The 24,015-nt window shown below is 46.1% G+C and overlaps 1 protein-coding gene across 6 annotated transcripts in view; it reads left to right on the forward strand.

Annotated features, from left to right (window-relative positions):
• The window catches only part of SASH1 (SAM and SH3 domain containing 1), a 590,251-nt gene that overhangs the window by 488,756 nt on the left and 77,480 nt on the right, over positions 1 to 24,015 (forward strand). For all 6 annotated transcript variants that reach the window (XM_029594048.1, XM_029594049.1, XM_029594045.1 and 3 more), the window contains 2 exons: positions 11,534 to 11,608; positions 15,517 to 15,660. In XM_029594048.1, the coding sequence (XP_029449908.1) occupies positions 11,534 to 11,608; positions 15,517 to 15,660 (219 nt within the window). The remainder of the gene's footprint in view (positions 1 to 11,533; positions 11,609 to 15,516; positions 15,661 to 24,015) is intronic.

The following is a 24,015-nucleotide window of genomic DNA, read 5'->3' on the forward strand; positions in this document are numbered from 1 at the left end:
TAGGATCGATTGCGCGCCCCTAGCGCCTCCTTGACAGTGGGAGCCTGCGAGCGGTTGGCTGTCAGCAGCCGTCTGCTGGTTAGGAAAACAGATGCTGAATTTATTGGCGTCCGTTTTCCTAATTTGCGCAGCCATGGGTTTGGGAAACGGATGCTTGTTAATTGAGCATCCATTTCCCGAACATGACTGCCGGCATTTTTTTTTTTTTTTTTTTTTTTAAATCTCTTGTTCCTTCTACTTAATATCTCAATGATATTAAGTAGGAGGATGTACAGAAAAACAGTATTTTCTGCTTTTCTGTCCAACTTTTGGGAGTGCTCAGAGCAGGCAATTTCTGAGCGCAAAATTGTGCGTTTTGGACGCCCTTTTTTTTTATGCATTTCGGGTGAGTAACTAATAGCATCAACATGCATTTGCATGTGATGAGCACTATTAGTTTCAACGCGTGTTGTGGAGGTGCTAATCCCCTTATTGCATAAGTTGATTAGGTTGCACCTACATAACCTGCGTCCAACTGCGGGTTAAACAGTGTGCTCGGCTGAGCGCACTGTATTGCATCGGCCCCACTGACTTTACTTCTGTGCAGGGAGTTATAAAATCACCCTCCCTATATGGATTATCTTTTCTTTTTATTGAGAGGGGCTGGTTCATAGATAGTTAAAAGCAATATCTGATTAACATCTTTATCAGCTGCCAAATACAGCGACCCCCCTCTGAGATGTTAGTATAACCACAGGCATTCTATAGAAGAAGGAAAGTGGATTATATTTCACAAATTAAGGCCTGGATTCATCATTCTTTTGCAGAATGATGAATCCTGCGAAAACGGGGGGCGAAGGGGGGGGGCGGGCCTGCGAAAGCCCGCAGTCTTCGCACCACGGCGGTGCACCAGCTGCCGGCTTTCGCGCCGAATAGCACCACCGTGAAAGGTGGTGCTATTCGGCGCGCTACTGCCGACATAACGTTACTAACCTTATTGCCGACAGCAAAGACACCGCCGACTTTGCCCCGCCCCGTCTCCTCCCCTCCCCGCCCCGACTCTTCCCCCCTCCCTAATTTGCATGATATCACATGCAAAAAGGCCCTTTTCGCATGCAATAGAGGCTTCTCGCGTGCGATAAGCCTTTAGAAAATAACCCCGTAAGAGAGAAAAGTCCCCACAAATCCCTGATGGCATGCATTCAAAACTGCTGACTCAGCAAAAGGAAAACAAAATATATATTTATTTTTTTTATTTACGAAATTATTTTGTTCACTCATTTTCTCTGGCCTCCCCCACTCTCTTCTCTTTTTCTGAAGTCACAGTGGCGGAAACTGCTCATCTTCTCTCCCCCTCCAAACTCACTACTTTTTCTCTGGACCCCCATTCCTACCCAGCTCCTTGGTTCCAACTCCACTGCAGTCATCCCTTTCATTTATCACATCCTCAGTCTATCACTTTCCACTTCTACAGCTCCTGCTGCCTTCAAACATGCTGCAGTCACACCAAAAAATCCTCACTAGATCCTTCTTGTCCGTCAACTATTGCCGCATTTCATTCCTTTTGCTGCCAAACTACATGAATATGCTGTTTACCACCACTGTCTTGACTTTCTTTCATCTCACACCATTCTTGATACACTCCAGTCTGGGTTTCACCCTCTAAATTCCACCGAAACAGCCCTTGCTAAAGTCTCCAGTGACTGTTTATGGCGAAATACAAAGGCTTTTACTTAGTTCTTATCCTTCTTGGCATATCTGCTACTATTGACACTGTTGATCACCACCTACTCCTTGATACTCATTTGGATTTTAGGAATCTATCCTGTCTTGGTTCCCTTCTTACCTCTCCCATCGCACTTCTAGGGTTCCCTCTGGCAGATTTTCCTCTACTGCTATTCCACTATCAATTGGTATGCCTCAGGGTCCTATCCTGGGCCCTCTTCTCACTATCTATACTAATTTCCTTGGTCTCCGATTTCCTCTTATGGCTTTCATTACCATCTTTATGCTGATAATTCCCAGATTTACCTTTCTGCACTAGAAAGTTCATCAAGACTTCAGTCCCAGAGTCTAGCCTGCTTGTCTGACATTGCTGCTTGGATGTCCCTCCTTCATCGTAAAACTCAATATGGCCAAGGCAGAGCTCTTTATCGTTCCCACCAAGCCCTCTTCCTCTCTTCCTCCTTTCTTTGTTTATGCGAATAACACAATCCCTTCAGCCCATAAACGTGGAGTCATCTTTCACTCCTTTCTCTTCTTCTCTACACATATCCAAAACACTGCTAAAATGTATTGTTTCTCTATAGCATCCCTAAAATCCACCCCTTTCTTTCTGAACACACTACGAGAATCCATAATCACTCTCTCATCACTTCCCGCTTAGAATGTCGCAACCTGTTCCTCCCAGTGAGCCAACTCTCTCCATTGCAATCCACACAAAATTCAGCTGTGCAACTTATCTTTCACCAAAGTCGCTACACCCCTGTAATCCCTCTTCTCAAATCACTGCATTGTCTCCTTGTTCGTTCCCACATACAATTCAAGCTCCTCTTGCTCACCTACAAGCACCTCAGAGCCTCTCCTCTTATCTCTCTCTACTCCCCTCCTCGTGCACTCCGCTCATCAGGCAAGTCATTCCTATCTGTGCCCTTCTCCTCTTGCGCCAGTTTCCGACTTCTTGCTTTCCACTTGGCTGCACCATATGCTTGGAATACACTTCCTGATCTGCTGTGGCAAGTTTCCTCCCGTGCCTTATTTAAATCCCATCTAAAAATCCACCTTTTTGAGGCTGCTTTTAAATCTTGATCCCTGATTGTCCTGCTTATTGTGTTAAGAAATGGAATTCCCCAAGTCCGTTTTGCCTTGTATGTTTGACTTTATTAGGTTGTAAGCTTTACCGAGAAGGGACTGCCTCTTATGTGTTTTTGTACAGTGCTGGGTACATCCAGTAGCGCTATAGAAGTGTTGAGTAAGAGTAATTCTTCCTTAGTGGAAGAATTTAAAATTAATGCTGATGTTATGCAGTTGATTTTTCCAGTCAGTGCCCCCATAGCTATGGTGTGTGAGACTATAGAAAATTGCATTTCTTCCGTGAAGCAGTGGCTCAAGCAACATGGCTTAACACTTGATCTCAGCAAAACCGAAGCCTTGTGGCCGAGTAGACTGCCTCCTCTTTCTAACCCATGTGTTCACCTTTGTTATTCGGGATATGGGCTTTTTATTAAATTTCTGCCTTGGGGTCTTAAGCCATAGCTTCGAGCTATGGTTAAGTCAGCAATTTACAAGCTTGGCTCTCCATCCCTTAAAATATCTTCTACCTGTCTCTGATTTCAGAATAGTGGTGCACACATTTATTTTGGTTCTTTACGTGCAGGGCTGCCAAAATACGTGATTGGAGCACTTCACTGATTACAAAATGCAGCCATCCATTTAATCACCTCCTGCTCTCTTACAAGACGATGCAATATCATGCGCATACAAAAGTGCATCCGAAATGGACAGACTTTTTTTAAACATGCACACATCCACCTCTCCTGGGCGCTCGATGCAATATGCAAATGAGCTGCTGCACTAAGAAGGTTGTGCAGTGGATAATATGTGCATCCCTAGCGCTCTGCATCGGGTGCCCAGGAGAAGTGGCTGTGCATTCACAACAGCCTGGCTTGAGCTGTCTCCCTACCTCCCGGCAGGGCTTTTCCGGATTGGACAGCCTTCTGAAAAGGGATTGGTCCTTTCACTGACATGTGACAGTGAATGGACCAATCAGCAGTAAATGAAGCAGTAAATACATTAATATTGCCTTCTGTGTGCAGGTTACCAAAATGGAAGCTCAATTTATGAGCATCTGTTTTATCTCAAAGCAGCTAATTTACTGGCACAATACACACACACATTATACACGGCCCCGAGCATGTATATTGTGCACCCCGAAATTTTTTTTTTTTTTTTAATGTCAAGACTGTTTTTTTGCATGGTGCTGCTTTCTGTGGTTCTTTCTACATAATAAGCAGGGTTTTTTTGTTTTTAAGTTAAGCCCTTGCTGCGCGAGAAGACATTCCGCGTGCTTCGGGGAGGCGCAAAATTTAACGGGTCAAAAAGTGCGCTTCGGGTGCACGGGGATTTTTTGCATTGCAGGGTAATAGCTAATAGCCCCATCTACATGGAATTTACATGTGATGAACACTGTTAGCTACGTGCGAATTTGGACACATGTTTTGGATGCGCCGATCCCCTTTTTGCATCGGGGGTTATGGATGCACGGCCAAAACATGCATCCAAGCACTCGTTAACCTGTACGCTAGGCTCAGCGCATGATATTGCATCGGCCTGCAAGAGAGCATATCTCCCCTGCACTCTGCCAACTCCACTGGTTTCCAGTTAAGCACAGGATCCAGTTCAAGCTGATGACTCAAGTCTATAAAGCCCTTTATGCTAACGGTCCAGCCTTCTTATCCAACAAGCTGATGATCTATGATCTGTAGATAAAGGCCTACTTATTGTCCCCACTGTCAAAACCTGTTGCCTCCAGATAGTTCGTGCCAGGGTTTTTGCAGTCACTGGTCCCACTCTGTGGAACGAATTATCCATGGAGCTAAGAAATTCTGTTGACTATAAATCCTTCAGAAAGCAGCTGAAAGTGTATTTCTTTCGTTTAGCTTTTTCCTGAGGTTTTAGGTTTTATTCTCTTTTCAGGTGGACGTGTATTTTGCTTTATATTATGGGGCGGATTTTAAAAGGAGCGCGAATAGCCTACTTTTGTTTGCGCTCCAGGCGCAAACAAAAGTACGCTGGATTTTAGTAGATACGCGCGGAGCCGCGCGTATCTGCTAAAAACCTGGATCGGCGCGCGCAAGGCTATGGATTTTGTATAGCCGGTGCGCGCCGAGCCGCGCAGCCTACCCCATTCCCTCCAAGGCCACTCCGAAATCGGAGCGGCCTCGGAAGGAACTTTCCTTTGCCCTCCCCTCACCTTCCCCTCCCTTCCCCTACCTAACCCACCCGCCCGGCCCTGTCTAAACCCCCCCCTTACCTTTGTCGGGGGATTTACGCCTCCCAGAGGGAGGCGTAAATCCCCGCGCGTCAGCGGGCCTCCTGCGCGCCGGGACGCAACCTGGGGGCGGGTCCGGAGGGCGCGGCCACGCCCCCGGGCCCGCCCCCGGAACGCTCCCGACACGCCCCGAAAACGCCACGCGGTTCGGGCCCGCCCCCGACACGCCCCCCGACACGCCCCCTCCGAAAACCCTGGGACTTACGCGAGTCCCGGGGCTCTGCGCGCGCCGGTAGGCCTATGTAAAATAGGCCTACCGGCGCGCAGGGCCCTGCTCGCGTAAATCCGCCCGGTTTTGGGCGGATTTACGCGAGCAGGGCTCTGAAAATCCGCCCCTATGTATATATTGTTATGATGCTTTTGAAACACGATTTTATATTTTCTGTTTTATTGTTAACAGCTTAGCACAGTTTTTCCGTTGTAGGCAGTATAAACAAAACAAATCCTGTAAATAAATAAATAAATAGTAGTAGTAAAGGAAGGCAGCGGAGTCTTGGATGGAGGACACTGAGAGATAGTGATTGAAGCTGGGAGCACATTGAAGGAGCGTGAATGAGTCTGGGTTGACAGTGGAGGGAGAATGGATGAGGGTGGGTGGGGGGAGGCAGAGGGGTAGCACGGAAGAAAGGAATTGAAGAGGGACAGGAAGGCGGGGAGGAACTAAAAGGAAAATATGGCAAATCAGAGGCAGGAATTGAAAGGGCTTAAGAAAGATTCTATTGGGTGCCAGAGAGGGTGGAGAGATGGGGAGGGGTAAGAAAAGTAAGCAAAAGGTCAGGATTGAGAGAAAGTAAGGGGGAGGGTTATGGAGTTTAAATGTTGTGAGGTGAAGATGAGACAGATGAGATGGGGGGATGTGAAAGAGTGTTGGACAGCAGAAAGATAAGAGAAAGGAGGAAAATGAGAAGTGAGATATGAGAGAAAAATAGAAGAAGTGGAAGGGGAGGGAGAAGTGGAGAAAGAAGAAGACACAAAGCTAAAATGGAAAGAAAACCAGGAAAAGTATTCAGAAGGCAGACAAGAAAGATTGTGAAATATGATGAAAGCAAGTCCTCAAAAAAGAAAAACATTTTCAGTAGTTACTGGAATATGTATCACTTTGTGATATTAAACTATTATATTTTCTGTATACTTTTTTTCATTATTTCAAACATATATGTAGTAACTGCAAGGCCAGTGCAAGAGCATTTGGTGCCCTAGGCAAACCTTCGTTCATGTACCGCACACCTCCAACTTACCCTCCCGCACAGCGCTCCCTCCTATCCATGGCAGTGGCTCCCGCACATTCCCTCCTATCCATGGCAGTGGCTCCCGCACAGCGCTCCCTCCTATCCATGGCAGTGGCTCCCGCACAGCACTCCCTCCTATCCATGGCAGTGGCTCCCGCACAGCGCACCCTCCTATCCATGGCAGTGGCTCCCGCACAGCGCTCCCTCCTATCCATGGCAGTGGCTCCCGCACAGCGTACCCTCCTATCCATGGCAGTGGCTCCCGCACAGCGCTCCCTCCTATCCATGGCAGTGGCTCCCGCACAGCGCACCCTCCTATCCATGGCAGTGGCTCCCGCACAGCGCTCCCTCCTATCCATGGCAGTGGCTCCCGCACAGCGCTCCCTCCTATCCATGGCAGTGGCTCCAGCACAGCGCTCCTTTCTTTGGTGGCTCTGGCACTGATCCCCTTTGGGCCTCTTGCTGGCAGGATTTTGCCGCCCCCACCCCCAAACTTTTGTCACTCTAGGTGAGTGCTTAGTTTGTCTAAGGGAAGCACCGGCCCTTAAGTAACTAAAAAGCTTCTTACTCTAAAATTTAAATGAGACAGCTTTGATGCTTTTGTTTCCCTGGCAGCAAGAAAATCTTACTGGATCCCAGTTTATTTGGGATCTGGGGTCCCTGTGGGCCCGCTGGCACCCTCCCCCTCCCGCCCGTTGATGGGAGAGGTGCAATATAGAAAGCAGAAAAAAGCAGATTTGTGCTGGAGGTGCTGCCAGCAAAGGGGCCGATGTATAAAGCTTTTTACTCCTGTTTTATTGTGGGTTTTTCGGCATTAACATAACTCCGGTATGTAATATGGGTTTTAGCACCAAAAGCCATGCCATAAACAAGAGTAAAAAGCTGCAATAGGATTGGCACATATCCATGTAAACTGCAGAATAATGAGCTTACTAGCTTTACCCTGCAGTGCAAGAAGGCACACTAAAAAAAACCAGATATCAAGGCATGGCTTGTTTTACAGCAAAATTTAACTCTTGGATCGGAGTAGGATGGGCTGAGTGGCAAACCCCCCCCCCCCTCCCTGGCCAAGGTTAGCCCTCCCCTGAGTTGTACTGTGGGCCAGAGAGGGGGGTCTGAGTTGCGAACCCTCTCCCTCCCACCCAGGCAAGTTATAAAAAGAAAAAAAAATCAAAGCAATGGCCTGGGCACCTAAATTTCCTCATGATCACCCCAACCTCAGCTGAAGGAAAAAGAATACCCTTATTTCCTTCCACTGGGCAGCCCAGTACAGAACATAAGAATATACGATTTGCCATACTGGGTCAGACCAAGGGTCCATCAAGCCCAGCATCCTGTTTCCAACTGTGGCCAAGCCAGGTCACAAGTACCCGGCAGGATCCCAAAAGGTTGATTTCATGCTGTGTATCCCAGGAATAAGCAGTGGATTTTCCCCCACGTCCACCTTAATAGTCAATGGACTTTCCTTCCAGGAACTTGTCCAAACCTTTTTCCAACCTAGCTAAACTAACACAGTTCACTTTGTCCTTTGGCAACAAATTCCAGAGTTTAATTTGCATGGGAGTAAAAAATAATATTTTCCCAGCTGTATCAACCTTAATATTAAAGTATTCACTTCACTGGCTGGCCACCGATTGGTTCTTTCAGTGACAATGGTAGGGCCAATCCCCATTCAAAACGCAAGGATTGGTCCTTTCACTGTCGGTAAAAGGACCAATCGGTGGCCAACCAGTGAAGTGACTAAATGAATATGAATACTGATACAGAGCTGTACTGAGCTGCCCGGAGGGAGGAAGTAAAGCTCTTTTCCTCCTGTAGCTGGGCTTGGGGGGATCAGGAGGGAATTTTGGTGCCCTGGCTGCTACTTTTTTTTTTTTTTTAACTTGCTTGGATGGGTGGGAGTGGAGGTCACAGCTTATCCCACCCTCCGGTGAACAGCAAGGATAACAGCAGCGGAAGCAGCTTCAGTTAAGGGACTGCTGGATTCTTTTCTGGATTTGGAGTTTTATGGATATGCAAATGGTCCGTGAATAAAAAATAATAAAACTTGGGGTTTTGTTTTTTTTTTAACTAATGAGGCATTTGTATGCCGTCAGGTTGTGTGTTCTTACCATGGGCGCAGTGTAAAATGTGTGCTAAACTTTACCTCCAAGTGTAGAAGGAAGCCATAAAGAGTCAAGAAGAACTGCAGCCAGTGGGGAATGGGGAAGGGAAGGGGGAGTTTCTCTGGGCAGAGCGGAGATGGTGGGGCAAAGGAGGAAAGAGAGAGGGGGGGGGTTGACATTGGAGAGAGAGGAGTTATTCAGGCTCTCTCGGTGATTTGGACCGTTCTGTGTGGCCCCTTTTTAATAACAAGTTTCTGTGGAGGGACTCCGGCAGCGCTGATGCACGGCAGTGGACGAGGAGCAGAAGCAAGGGCCGCTGCCCTGTACTGTGCTCCCAGCATGGGTTTCAGCTTTCTTTCTGAAACTGACAATCTGTAGCCCATTCGGAATTTGGCAGAAAGGCTATTTTGATCTAAGTTAGGTATCTGACCTAAAATTAGACCAGAGGGACCCCAAACTGTTTCAAGGGCAGGGCTGCGTGCGATATTTCATACCACTGACAGGGCAGGGGGCGATGTCCCCAGGGAGGTTTGATGGGCACTGGGAGAAGGGTCTCCCCTGGGTGTCTGGCCATTTCACTGAATTGTAGTGCTGTGGAAGGGGGAAGGCAGCGTTCCCACACAGGTGTGGCAAATAGGGTGTGAGTAAAAATATTTCTAGAAAGCTGACGACCTTGTCAGACCCCCGGGAGCCCTACTATCTGCCCCCCCTCTTCCTCAGGATCTACTTCTGTCCCTTGAGGGAATAGGGGGAGTGGGTGAATGCCAGGATGGTGTGTTTGTAGCACGCTCTCTCCCACTCACATCCCCCACTCACATCCCCCACCTACATCCCCGATTCACATCCCCCACTCTTGCTTTCTACTTCCCTCCCTTTTCTCATTGCTGTCCCCCACTCCATCTCATTCCCATCTCATAATGTACCCTTCCCTCCCTCACTTTTCCTCCTCCCTTCCCTCACTCACTTTTCCTCCTCCCTTCCCTCACTCACGCTTCCTTTCCTTCCTCTCATCTCTACCCCTCCTAATATCCTCTTTCCTTCTCTCACTCATTCTGTCTTCCCTTCCTTCACTTCTATCTCCCCTCCTTATTCCCTCCCCTCCTTTCACTCTCCCCCTCACCCCTCTTTCACTCACCTCCCTACCATATGCTTGAGGGGCCTGGCCTTCCCGCCAGGTTGCTCACTTCTGAGGTGTGAGACCGGCGATCCTCCTTCCGCTGGCAGGGCCTGGCCTCCCCACCAGCGGCTAAGAACATAGGAACATACATTTTTCCATGCTGGGTCAGACCCAAAGGCCCATCAAGCCCAGCACCCTGTTTCCTTCAGTGCCCAATGCAGGTCACAAGAACCTGGCAGGCATCCTAAGATCAATATATTCCATTGTGCTTATCACAGGGACAAGCAGTGGATTTCCCCCAAGTCCACTGTAATAATGGTGTATGGACTTTTTTTTTCCCAGGAACTTGTCCAAAACATTTTTTAAACCCAGTTACACTAATAGCTTTTACCACATCTTCCGGAAATGAATTCCAGAGCTTAATTATGTATTGAGTAAAAAAAAATATTTTATCCCATTTGTCTTAAATGTATCATCACCTAGTAACTTTTCAATGCATTTCTCCTAGATTTTGTCTTCTCTAGGGTGAGCCCAGTGAGCCTTCATATTTTACCGGCAAACATAAAAAAAAAGTTCCTCCATAGGCTGGATCCAGCCACATGTAAAAAAAGCTGCGCAGGCCAGAAGAAAAAGCACTGAGGGTTTGGTCCAGCCTGCCAAGCTGTAGTTTAGGGACCCGTAATGGAAATTTTTATTTTGTTATACCGATTTTCACCAAAATTTCAAAACGGTGTACAATAAGACTTTAAATATAGTTGAAGACTATGAGAACCTTTTCAAGTTTGAAAAGCCATCTTATTGCGTTTAAAAGCCATTTTTTCCCTGTTGCATAATAATATAAATTTCACATAACAAGCAATGAAAGGTTTTGTTGTCAAATCCATTACTTTTTTCAAACTTTTTCAAACTACACCTACTCTAGTCCCCTGAATCTGTGTGAGTGGCCACGTCACAAATGACCTCATATGAAATAGGATCGGATTCTTTCATTATGATGTCATTGTGACATCGTAGCTTATATCTGCCAACCAATTGGGTCATTTGTGACACTTGCAAATATGGCTGTTCTCTGAGATCCAGGGGAATTACAGGGGTGCAGCTTTAAAAAGATTTCAGACACAATGGCGTAACAGTAACATTGTTAATTTGTATAATCTGTGAATATTTGTGAAGTGGGCTTCTGAAAAATTGCTTGTCACACAGATGGTACAGTTTTTATGGTTTGTTTTTTTTCAATCTTTCAAATGAAGCTGAACTTTTGAAACATAATTTGTCATTCAGCTTCTTACCATAAAGATGTGACTTAGCCTTCATAGATCCTCCTTCCCTGTGTCTCATTTGGAAGAAGAGTGTCACCCTACTGACTAATTCATTCTGACAGTTTTTGTAGGCAGGAAGAGTCTGAGGAGCCACATTAGTGGTTGGACAAGTCTGAGAGGCAATGAGTCAGTCCCCACCCCTCCCAGTGGACTAATCTTGCAACAGCCAATGTAGCCAGGTTTCTCTCATGTTAAAAAAAACAAAACAAAAAACACCTCAAAGCTGCCTCATACCACCGAGGAGATAACCATGGGTGCCTGAACCTGCGGACAGATTTTCTAGGCTGAATACATTTCAGACTGGCAGGGTGTCTCTTGGGAATATTATCCGCATTGGAAGGGTCTCCTCTCGTAGATTCTGATGCCATCTTTGACCAGCTACGGAGGGGGACGAGGCTGCCAGAAAGCTGTAGGATTCAGCGTACAGATCAAGTGCAGCGTTTTCTCAGACCAAAGGTTCTTGAGCGTCTGGACTAGAGACCCAGTGAGGAGTAGCATCTCTGTGATGGGCCATCTGGTTCTGATTCCTCTCCCAGCATGAATCACTATGGTGGGACATGACCTTCTCATTCCTCATCGTTCTGTTTTTCCTGTTCCCATCTCATGTGTGCACACATGGTCTTGTTTTCAGCGCTGTAGCCCCAGTGAGAGAAGATGCTTATTTGTTTTGTTTTTTAAAATTTCTCTAGCCCTCTTTTTTTTTTTTCCCAACCAACTCTTTCTCTTTTCTGCAGAGAACCTGCAGTTTTGGTGGATTTGACTTAACCAATCGTTCTCTGCACATTGGAAGCAACAATTCTGACCTGATGGTGAGTACAGAGGGAAGAAAGGGCATGGTTGATTTTACACTGAAAACAAATCCGTGCGAGGCAGAATGACACAATCTGTGCCATTTGTGAGTGGGGATGTGTCTTCTCTTGTCTACGGCTCCAGTGCTATACCTGTGCAACCTGCATAACCCGCTTTAAATGCTGATAGCACGTGTCACCGTCATGGCAGAACATGGCATTGTGTCAAGCGCATCCACCGATTACATAAGCACTGAGTCTGACCTGCCCTGCTGTGTCCTAAGTAGGTTACTTTAGATGGGAATTAGTCCATAAGCTGTTTTTTTCCCCTGTTAGTGCTAATTATCTTTTAACCAAGCCAAATTATAGTGCGTCTACAAAATAGGTGCTTTCAGCTCCTGTTTATTTAAATGATCCTGTACAAGACCTTGTCCTTGTTTAATTAGTCTTCTGCTGGGTGATGCTATAGAAATCCTCCTCTCTTGAGTGCAACCGTTGTTGTGCCGTGTAATAATTCACGAGTCCTGCATTCAGCACAGGAGCTGTTCACCTCTTATTGTGAGCAGCTGACAACACATGTCATTAAGCTCCTTACCACAGTACAAAATTTGGTTTGCTCTGGTCAGATAACAGTGAAAGATTATCCTCATAATTTATTGGGGGGGGGGGGGACGCAGGGAGAATGCTTGAATCCGCCTAAGCGAGTTTTCAGCTGGCTTGAGCGTATGCACTCACTTTCACAAGGTGCGTACTTGTAGCCACAGTAAGTAATTTGGTGGGGGGAGAAAAGCAGCACGTGCACGTCGAGGTTTAGAATGCGTGTGCCTGTGGTTAATCCGCATTCATCAGACTCCCACTGGGTATGGCTTAAAGCGCATATGTTTTATCCAATAACCACCCAGTTAGACACAAACTGTGCAGGTAGTTTCTCCTTGAAGGTAAGGTGAGTGAGCTGATAAGTATGCGCACCCTTTGTCAGTCAGGCTGCACAGGGAAGATGGACCCCGATGTGTAGAACAGCTCATGGGATGCCTCCATCTGCTCCGGGGTAATAGTCCAGGTCCCAGCCCCTGTATCTTCAAGATATCCTGGTTAAGTGGAGCTGTCAAATAATAATAATAAAAAAAAGGAGCCTGTGACCTGATTTCCTTCCCCCCCCCCCCAAATTTCATAGATGTCCCTCCTAAATGTTGAAATGATTCCAGGGTCCACAGGTTGGCCACCCTCTTCACCCGCTGCCTCTGTTTTCTCTTTCGCCAGCTCTTCATGTTCATTATTAGAATAGCATCTTAGGTGATTTTTTAATTTTTTTTCTGTGTTCACTTCAACATATTTCTCTCTATTGGTGCTCTTGAGGATAAACTGGCCATACCTCTCAATTCCCCTTAACTGTTACCATCTTCATTGTGCCAGGCTCTTCTGTAGGCATAAACTGGCAGTGTCCTCTGAATTATTATAAGGGAGAAATCTGCAGTTTATTAGCGTAGGTTACCATATTTGCCTAAATATAATATGGGGGAGAGGGGGGGTTTGGACATTTTACATGTCCAAACACTCACCTTGTTATGTAAACGGTCAAAGCACTTCCCCTCTCCAAATCCACTGCTGAATGTGCTTCATCTCTTCCCCTCCCCCACCCAACACACACCCACACTATCAGGCCGATATACAATAAGGCGCAGGGAAAACAGGCGCTCAGTATTGAGCGCCCGCATTCCTAACACGCACCCAGCCACCTCTCCTGGACGCGTGATCCCATATTTAAATGAGGGGTCGCACTAAAAAGGAGGCACTAGGGACAATAGTAGGCCCCTAGCACCTCCTTAGCAGCGGAAGCCCAGGAGAGGTGGCTCTCAGTGGGTTTGGAAAACTGACGCTCAGTTTTATGAGCGTCCGTTTCCCTAATCTGTCCCGCCGGCACTCTTTTTTTTAAAATTTAAAAAAAATGTTTTTTTTTAACATTTTGGCTCTTCCGACTAATATCGCCACGATATTAAGTCGTCGGATGTACAGAAAAGCAGCATTTTCTGTTCTTCTGTACACTTTTTGGGGCTGCTCAGAAATTAGCTCCTGCTCTTGGGCAGGCATTCATTTCTGAGCGTAAAACGTGCAGATCGGGCACGCGTTTATTTTCTGTATCTGGGGCGAATGACTAATGGCCTCGTCAACATGCATTTGCATGGGATGAGCGCTGTTAGTTTCGGGGATGGGGGGGTTGGATGCGTTTTTTGGACACGCTTATACCCTTTATCATGTAAGGAATAGTGGACGCGGGTAAAACGGTGCGCTTGGCTGAGCATGCTTTACTGTATCGGCCTGTCTGAAAGCAAGACCCCACTAACTGCTCCTCCAGCTTGGCATCCCCACCGAGGGACTGCTGAAAACCTGGCCTTCCCTCCTCTCCCACCGAAGATGCTGACTGCTCCTCTACCAGTCTTGTAGGGAAGAGGGGTAACAATGTCCCACCTGGGCTCAGCGGAGGAGGAGGCAGCAGCATCCCACCTGGTGGAAGGCCATGTATAAAATTTGGGGGGGGGTAGGAAGGAAATCGGTCCACAGACCTCTCCTTTTTTTATGATTATTATTTGACAGCTCTACGTTAACTGGAAATCTTATGAAGACATCTGGAATAAGCAGCAAGTTATTCAGCCACACAAGGCTCAATAACTTAGCCGGATATATCCGAAATTTGACTGAATCAGCCGGATATCTTGGGCATGCCCAGGAATATCTCTTGTATTTTTTTATCCAGCTAAAATATAGCCAGATAAATTGCTCAATATAGAAAAACTTGCCATTTAGACAGATAGCATGAGTCCATCTTAAACAGCTTTGAATATAGACCTCTCCCTATTTCATTTCATTTTCAAAACAAAATGAAAAAAAAAAATGTTTTTCATTCGCTTTGTTTTGAAGACCAATCGCCGCCACCACCACCAATTTAAAAAAAAAAAAAAATTGCCACCAGGTCCCCCCCTCCCGTTCACCCAACCCAATGAAATGGGTTAAATGAAAGCCTCTCTGACTTTCCCCCACGCCACTGGCACGATGGCGGGTATTTCAGGAGCAGGAACCATCTGCAAATTCTGCTGTACAACGTAATGGTGCCAGCCTTGGGCCGAGCGGTTGCCATTTTGAAAATCTGGAGCTGCAGAGTGGGAGAGACAGGGATGGCTCCTGCTCCTGGAAGTTCCGCTGATAGGGCAAGAAATGGGGCGGGGGGAGGTCACAGGGGTCCTGAGTCTTGGGGGGGGGGGGGGGAGTGACCTTTCATTCAAGCAAGGTTTGGTGGGCAGGATAACAGCTTCCTTTCGTTTTGTTTGTCTGTTTTATTTTTTTTCTTCATTGTTTTTGTTTATTTTGTTTGGATAAATGGAACAAAATAAAATAAGAAACAAAATAGAAAAGCAGAAGCAAAAGAAAATATTTTCAAGTTGTACCCCCTCCGTTTCTGTCCATCTAACACTATTTTATGAGGAGAAATGGCTTTGAAAATGTTCCCATAGATCACGCTGCTGCTGCTAGTGGTCTCTGTACACTCTTTCTGCAAGGTCTGGAGTAGAAAAAAGCATGAAGGTGGGATTGAAACGGCTTTTATAGTGACACGCACAGCTTAGCTGGTACCCTGCACTTTTTTTTACCACTGTAAGCAGTTCAGATCAGCAGAATAGAAATGCTTTGAAATAAATAACATTAGGGATTCATCCCTACCCCAAGACCTGAAGACCTGAGCGAAGATAACCTTGCTTAGAAGTATTAAGAAAGTTCTGTCTTATCTGAGGCGCAGTCCTTTGGTTGAGAGAGATGTTCAACTGAGATTCTGTCTGTTTAGGGTATCAAAGAGCCAGTTGCATTTGTCGTGCATTTAGGGATCCTGTTTGAAGGAAAGTCTCCGTGTAACACGTGGAAACCTGTGTTTGCATTTGTAGGGCAAAGAAGGCGACCTGGTTTACAAAGAAGTCATCAAGTCCCCTACCACTTCCCGCATTTCACTGGGCAAAAAGGTGAAGTCGGTGAAAGAGACCATGAAGAAAAGGATGTCCAAAAAATACAGCAGCTCCGTGTCTGAGCAGGTAAGATGGCGAGGCCTTCGCTGTAAAACATCATCTGGATTCTTTGCGAGCGATGTTGGACCCGCGTAACTACTTTCCCATAGGTGAGGGTGGTGGTGCATGAGCTTTTCAGACTGCTTGTCTTCAGAGTATGTTTCGTTTAGAAATTAAAGCCTCAAGGAAAAAAAAAAGGAAGGAGAAAGGCCAGCTCCCAGGTCCTGGCCTCGTTGCAGTTGCCGTACTCGGTGCTCCGTGATAAAATACACGTTGGTGGCGTGATGCTGCAATGGCTGGCACTGTGGCATAGGGGTTAGGGTACAGAACAGAGAACCTATGGCCACCTCTAGCTGTGCAGCCTGAAAGCACCCTGCATCTCCACTCACTGTGTAAGTCCCTTGGGGACAGAACCTTGTAACCTTGTGGATTGTCTTGTACAGAGCTATGCAAATATTGTTGTTTCTTCATGGTTATGGCCATTTATCTCAATCCTTCGCCAAGGAGTTTGTCAGGTTTTAAATTACAGTAAGTCTGCTTTTCCAAGCTTTTTGGCAGGCTCTGTAATTTGGTTTTGCTAACTTCTCCTGTACAGTATTTTTTTTTTTTAACATGACTTTCCGCATAAAATGCAGACACAATTTGCTTGAAACCACCAAACAGCTGACTGTCACTTTAAAACAGCTGCAGAATGCAAACATTTACTCTGGCAGATGGCACCATCTAGTGGCTGAGCTTGTGCTGACTGAAGGCCAAGAAACACCCCAGAAGTTTTCTCTTTCACCATCTCTTCATGTTTGTTAGTAGAATATCGTCTTAGGTAATGATTTTTTTTCAGTGCTCACTTCAGCATATTTTTCTCATATTGATGCTCTCGAAGATAAACTGGCCATACCTCTCGACTCCCCCTAGTTATCGTAAGACTGTTACCAAACTGTCCATGTCCTCTTAATTATTATAATGGAGAAAATCTGCAGTTTATTGGCATAGATACCATATTGTCCTAAATATATCACTGGGGTTATTTTTGGACATTTTACGTCACGTAAACCCAGTCTAATCTACTTCCTCTCCCCCCAAACCTACTGCTAAATGTGCTTCATCTCTTCCCCTCCCCCCAACCCAACTCCGAAACCAACAGTCTGCTGACTGCTTCTCCAGCTAGGCATCCCCACCAGTGAATTACTGAAAACCTTTCCCCTCCTTATCCATGCCTCCCCCTCCCACCAAAGATGCTGACTGCTCCTCTAGCCACGGCTCTCGTAGGAGAGGAGGTAACAATGTCCCACCTGAGCTCCACAGAGAAAGGGAGGATGGGGGGAGGTGGCTTCAGCAGCGTCCCACCAGGTTGGAAAGAGAATGCCTGCTCTTTGGGAAGGAAGTATCAGGTCTGGCGGGCAAGGAAGAAGCATCCTGACTGGGCCCAGTGAGAGAGGGAGCAACTCAATCAATGGATGGACCCAACCATGTTGAGCCAAACATAAGAGGGTCAGTCGTATATCCGGGCCAAGGTGGTATATATGTAGTGCATTCAGTGTGTGCAGACAATCGGAAGGTTACAATTTGTGTATGAGCACATGGGGATGGATTTTCAGTGTGGGGCAGAGCGCACCACTTAGCTGGTTAAGTTAAGCTCATTTTCATTCACAGTCTAGCTAGCTTGATTTAGGTCCACCATTTTGTACACGGGGTAAACCGGTTAGATCCTTCCCTGACCCTATGAATACCTCCAGTGTTAGATTTAGCTGCCCTGAAGGGCTGACATTGTCACCCTACAAAATCTAGTCGACTCACTCCTTGGCTGGCTAGCTCCTGCCAAAAATCAACCTTCTGGAAGGAAAGTGACTCGCTCAAAGTCACACACAGGCCAATTCAGTAAACTCCGCGGGAGCCGAGCACTCGCTCTCCCGAAGCGCGCCCAGGCACCTCTCCTGGACACGTGATTCTTTATTTAAATTAAGGCCCACACTAATAAGGAGGTGCTAGGGACACTAGCAGGTTGGAAAACAGATGGTAAATTTTGCCGGCGCCAGTTGTCGAACCCGCTGACAGTCACAGTTTTGGAAAATGGACTCCGGCAAAATTTACAATCTGTTTTCCAACCTGCAGGCTGTGGGCAGATTTTTTTTTTTAAGAAGTTTTTTTTTTAATTTTTGGGGCCTCCGACTTAATATCGCTATGATATTAAGTCGGAGGGTGTACAGAAAAGCAGTTTTTTCTGCTTTTCTGTACACTTTCCTGGTGCTGGCTGAAATTAATGCCTGCCTTTGACGTTAATTTCTGAGAGAAAATGTGCGGCTTGGCCGTACATTTTACTTTCTGTATTTGGGTGACTAATAGGCTCATCAACATGCATTTGCATGTGACAAGCGCTATTAGTTTCGGGAGGGTTGGTCGCGCGTTTTCCATGTGCTATTACACCTTACCCCCTTACATTATAAGGGGAAATAATAGCGCGTCAAAAATGCGCGGCCAGACGGGGGCTAAACGGTGCGCTCGGCCAAGTGCACCATTCTGTATGAGCCTGACAGTGAGTAGTGAATAAGAGACTTGAACTAGGGTCTCCAGGCCCACAGCTCTCTGCTGTAATCCTTGAGCTGCACTGCTAACCCATCATAATGCTACAAGGTCACAAATACTTCATTTCCCCATCCCTTCCCTTGACAGGTGAGAGGGGTAACCCAGTGTGTCAGGTTTGTTCTTCAAAGTCCTGTGGAGCGTCAGCATGCTTTTTGTTCATGAAAGCACTTGAACTATTATTGTTAATGCTGTAATAGCATGAGAGTTCACATAATCTTGTTTTCAACATCAAAGCAGTACTTCTCTTCACTCTGAGGTTAATCTGCCCTTCCCCAGAGCAACTGAGATCTAGTAGTTTGCTGTTGCCTCAGGGCATTGGGTGGGGATCATGGAATAAAAGAAAGGGTTCTTCAGCCATAAACTGAGTGCATGCTGATCTCCTGTCTTGGAGAAATGGGGGACATGGGCATGGGACATGGGAAATGCCACAGAGTAACTTGGACATTTAGTGACTTGGGATTTAATTAACGTTCAGTCCTCAGTTCTCTTACTGAGTTCTCTTACGGAGGACTGAACGTTAATTAAACCCCAAGTTACTAATTGTCCAAGTTACTCTGTGGCCTAAGAACATAAGAAATTGCCATACTGGATCAGACCAGGGGTCCATCAAGCCCAATATCCTGTTTCCAACAGTGGCCAATCCAGGCTACGAGAACCTGGCAAGTATCCAAACACTAAGAAGATCCCATGCTACTAATGCCAATAATAGCAGTAGCTATTCCCTAAGTCAGCTTGATTAATAGCACTTAATTGACTTCTCCTCCAAGAACTTATCCAAACCTTTTTTAAACCCAGCTACACTAACTGCACTAACCACATCCTCTGATGATAAATTCCAGAGCTTAACTGTGCCTTGAGTGAAAAAAAACTTTCTCCGATTAGTCATAAATGTGCTACTTGCTAACTTCATGGAGTGCCCCCTAGTCCTTCTATTATCCAAAAGATTAAATAACGGATTCACATCTACCCGTTCTAGACCTCTCATGATTTTAAAGACCTCTATCATATCCCCCCTTAGCCGTCTCTTCTCCAAGCTGAACAGTCCTAACCTCTTCAGCCTTTCCTCATAGGGGAGCAGTTCTATCTCCTTTATCATTTTCGTCGCCCTTCTCTGTACCTTCTCCATTGCAACTATATCTTTTTTGAGATGCGGCGACCAGAATTGTACATAGTACTCAAGGTGCGGTTTCACCATGGTGTGATACAGAGGCATTATGTCATTTTCCATTTTATTAACCATTCCCTTCCTAATAATTCCTAACATTCTGTTTCTCTTTTTGACTGCCGCAGCACACTGAGCCGACAATTTCAATGTATTAGAAACATAGAAATGACGGCAGAAGAAGACCAAACGGCCCATCCAGTCTGCCCAGCAAGCTACGCACTTTATCCATTTTTTTATTTCCCTTTTTCTCTCTCCCACCTGTTACTATTGGCTTCCAGTACCCTCCAGCCCTAATTCCCCTCCACCCCACCACCAATGTAGAGAGCAGCGCCGTATCTGCATCCAAGTGAACATCCAGCTCAATTAGGGGTAGCAACCGCTGTAACAAGCAGGCCACACCCCTGCCCCATACTCTTACCCACCCCTGTTTTGTTTTTTTTTGTTTGTTTGTTTGTTTTTGTTGGTTTTTTGGTTTTTTTTTTGGAGATGGCAGCCCTCCATCCTTCCGCTCCGTGAAGGTGGAACACCAACCACTGGCATCCCGCTCCATGAATGCCTCTGTGGCTACTGCCGCTCCGTGCAGTGTTTTGCTGCCTCCTCTTTATCCACGCCCTCTAGACTTGATTATCCACCATAATGCCTAGACCTTTTTCCTGGCATTTACCAGGCAGCAATGCTCAGACCTTTTACAGTCCCAGTTAAATGTGAACACCTGGGAAGTTTTACTATGAGGGCAATTCTCAAACAGAGCTAGCTGGCTAACTCAGGGGTTTAGCCAACTGTATCCATCAGGGTGAAAATCTATCCTCTGCCAAGCAGCTAAATATAAAAGTGGGCATTCTGGGAGGCATGTTTAGTTTGGAGGAAGGGGGAATTACGCATGTAGATTGGATTTTCCAAGGTAAGTCAACCTGCAGACATAGCAGATATAAGCCACCGGGGGTTTGTGTTTGAAAATGTTATGAGGGCACGAAGTACTTATGGATTTTGCACACTGGGCAGAGTTTTGAATATTACCACCCTGTCTGTGGAATGGAATTTGAGGGCAACCATGCAGAATAACTTCCTAGTGAGAGGTGAATGGGAAGGGAAAATGATGGAGAACCAAGAAAGCAAATCATATCCTTTCTCAGCATACCACATCCGTGTTTTATTCTTATATTCACTTAAGAGCGTATACCACATGTGTTTGACGAGGTCCATCACAAGCATGGAATGGGAGTTCAGTATTTCATGAACAGGTGCTGGAAGGTAGTTTATCTGTGATCCCTTGCAGCAGTTCTTGGGACACTCCCAATCAGTCAGATTTTCCGGCAGGTCCACAATGAATATGCATGAGACAGATTTGCATGCACCGCCTCCACACCTGGCTGGGGGTGTCCTGAGGACCGGGTTGAGAGGCCCTGCCTTACAGGACCACGATTGCCAGCTCTCTGAAGTGAGTAAAGTCACCAGGGCTACGAATGGGCCAAAAGCAGAAAACCCAGACATGTCAGGTCACATATAGCATCTGTGTCAGTTCTGGGCCCCAGTCATGTGCTAAGTGGGATGCTTTAGATGAGAAGTAGTCGTACTACGTACAAGCAGGACCGAACCTAAATGACAGTAAGAAAGCTGAAATACTGCATGAAGAGTGCATTACCTTAGTGATCAGATGGGATTTTTCTCCTTTTTGTTATTCTGTCATCTTATAATATCAGTTGAGATGTGGATTTAAGTGCTCTGCAGACATTTTCTGATGGTTGTGCAGAACGGTAATAATAGGTTTCATTGAGATGGGTTTCTGACCACACATACGTGTCATTTACTCATCTGTCAGCGTTTTCTTGCTATGGATAGTGCTTCCTTTTTCTGCATACTATAATTTTCAGAGAATTCTTTCCGTGTCAAGAATTGCAAGGAGCAAGTGGACGAGGCAGACGAGAGTGAGAAAAGCCTTTCGGTGAAATGGAAGGGATGGGGTTGTTTATCTGCCTTCCCCCCCCCCCCCCCCCCCCCCCCAGATTCACAGAGACATTTGAGAGAGCAAAAGAGGTGGCTGCACCTCAGAGAGCCTGGCCTTTCCTGAAGCTTCCCAGAAATAGAACAGCTTAGAAAATGGACCATGTCCACCAGTCAGTCAGCAGTGAGAGACCCCAGCAAGCCGTTATCTTGAGTGCAGAAGCCTGCCGATTCCCACTGCTGACGCGGCACGTACAGAAATGTAGCACAAAAATTGGCTTTGCAGCTTTGTTTGAAATTCTGTTTTCCAGCAGTAAGCATCTCTTTGGACCTCTCTGGGTTGAAGAGAGCCAAAACACCCAAATAGCAACTGTTGTTTAAAGCAGATACTTGGTGGAAAAAAAACATACATTTGTCATGGCCCGAAAAAAAAAGAAAGAGATTCAGTGTTCAGAAGTAGTGCACCGTTAACTCTTTCTACTCCTCCACCAGATGTGTCCATAACCACCTATCTCCCCAGATACATACACACTTTTTATACACCCCTCAGAGCCATAAGCAAACTAAGCAATGTCTTGGGGCCCAGGGCAGCTCAAGAGTGTCCTTAATTATTTTCTTTTCATAAGGACTTCTTTGGCCTCCGCTGTCCCTGCTTAAGGCCTCCAATGGCTTTAGCACTACTGCACTAGGACCCAAACGTAGTCACACCCGCTCAGAATTGGTGTAACTCTGGCAGACGCGTGATCTCACCCATCTGTGTGGGATTTTTAACATTGGAAATCTGCATTCCTGCTTTTTTTTTTTTTTAAACAAACCCTGGAAGGTGTTCTCCCATATAATGCTTTCTTAGTCTGCAAGAAACTGAAACGTATTCAGTTTGTATCGTTTTCAAGGAATTTTTTTAAATCTTCTGCATAATCCTCATGTAATACCTATAATGTCATCTGTCCATTTGGTGCTTTCATCCCACCAGGATCACATTAGGGGCAGAATTTTAAAACGGTTTCAGTATGGAAAATTGGAAGTTGTGTGGTGAAGTTTCAAAGAGTTATGTACATAAAAATTAGAATATACGTGTGTAACAAGCCTGTACTCGCATAATCGGTATTTTATAAAAGCCAAAGGTACGTGCATACTTTATATTTCATGTGCACACATATGCAGTTAAAAACTTGCTGTTTTTAAAAGACACTGATGCATGTATATTTAGCAACTTGTGTTATTTTCCACCTGCTAATTATCTGGCATAATTGATATTAAACGTGTTTATTTTTGTAGTATTGGATGGGTGGAAGGTCAGGGTGAATGGGGGAGTTCAGGCTGAAGAATCAGGAGGGTCTCTATGATCTGGAGAAGGACAGGGCGAACTGGTGAAGTAATTGGTGACGCAGTTCATTTCAATTATGCACGAATGTTTTAATATATGCCGACTTAACGCACATAAATCAGGTTTTACGAAAGTCCTACTTTATTTCTGTGTGTAAAGTATATACACACAGTTTTTAAATAGGAAAATTGTGAGCGTTCATTGGATTGAGATACGTGGTTTCATTGCACTGCATGTGTTCGCACATAAGCCTATGTATACACGTATTTTATAATATGTGCATATGTGATACACGTGTTGGTGTTTGAGGTAGTTGTGGGTGGATCCTTGGGCCGGTGGTAGATGACCACGCCCCCGGGGGAAGATCCCGAGAGGGACCACCGGTCAGGCTCAGAGTATGGAGACAGACACACACTAGTTCTTTTATTAAACAGTATATTGAACCACCAGAGGTGGCAGTATTGAGCTGGAAGTGCCCGGCAGGGTTGTAGTCCCTCAGGTACTGGAACAGCGATCCTGGATAACTGAGCTGTAGAGAAACTGAATATAGTGAGTAGGCAGAGTATGCAGAGTTCAGGAACTGAACCTTGATGATAACACTCACACAATAGTCTCTAGTAGTCCAGGAGTTGGAATGAATTAGGCCCTCGAGGAGCAAGTACCTGGTTCCAGGGAAAGCGCTGAGAGAGAGAGAGTAACTCACTGGTGTAGTAGGCAGTGATGACTTCCAGGCAAAATAAGTATTCAGCAACCAGTCCGGAAACATGGGCCCTCGAGGAGCGAGTGCCAGTTCCTGACTGAGACCTGAAAAACAGAGAGCGAGTGGTTACCCCTGGTAAGTCCGAGAAGGCAGAGCAGCTTAGAACGAATCCTTGTACCATAACCTTTGCTAACTCGATTAGTTAGCGATTTCTAAGATCTTATATATCCGGTACTGCTGATGTCATCTCAGGGGGACGCCACTGAGGTTCGTGCCATTGCTGGTACATCAGTTGGGGCCGTGCCGCACGCGCGCCCTTAGGCCCTTGTGAATCATGGCGGATTGCAGCGTCGAGCCGCTCCGGTGATGCCGGAGGAAGATGGCAGAATGACACCGTGGCAGCCAACCTTCCACTTGAGTAAGAGGGAGTCGCCAGGGAGGTGAGGAGGGCAGAGAGGAGACGTCTAGCAGCAACGGTCACAACAACGCGCAGGTTATAAAATACTGTCGTAGATCTATACATGGCCATATATGCATTTATATGCTACCCAGGGCTTTCAGGTCCATTAGGTGAACTAGGCGGTTGCCTAGGGTGCCAGAAGTGGGCGGGGCACCATAGGCCGATGCAAGGGCTTGATTTTTGAATTTTCAGGAGGCTGGAGAGGCAGG

Source organism: Rhinatrema bivittatum, chromosome 3 (assembly GCF_901001135.1).
Source record: "Rhinatrema bivittatum chromosome 3, aRhiBiv1.1, whole genome shotgun sequence".
Classification (NCBI taxonomy): domain Eukaryota; kingdom Metazoa; phylum Chordata; class Amphibia; order Gymnophiona; family Rhinatrematidae; genus Rhinatrema; species Rhinatrema bivittatum.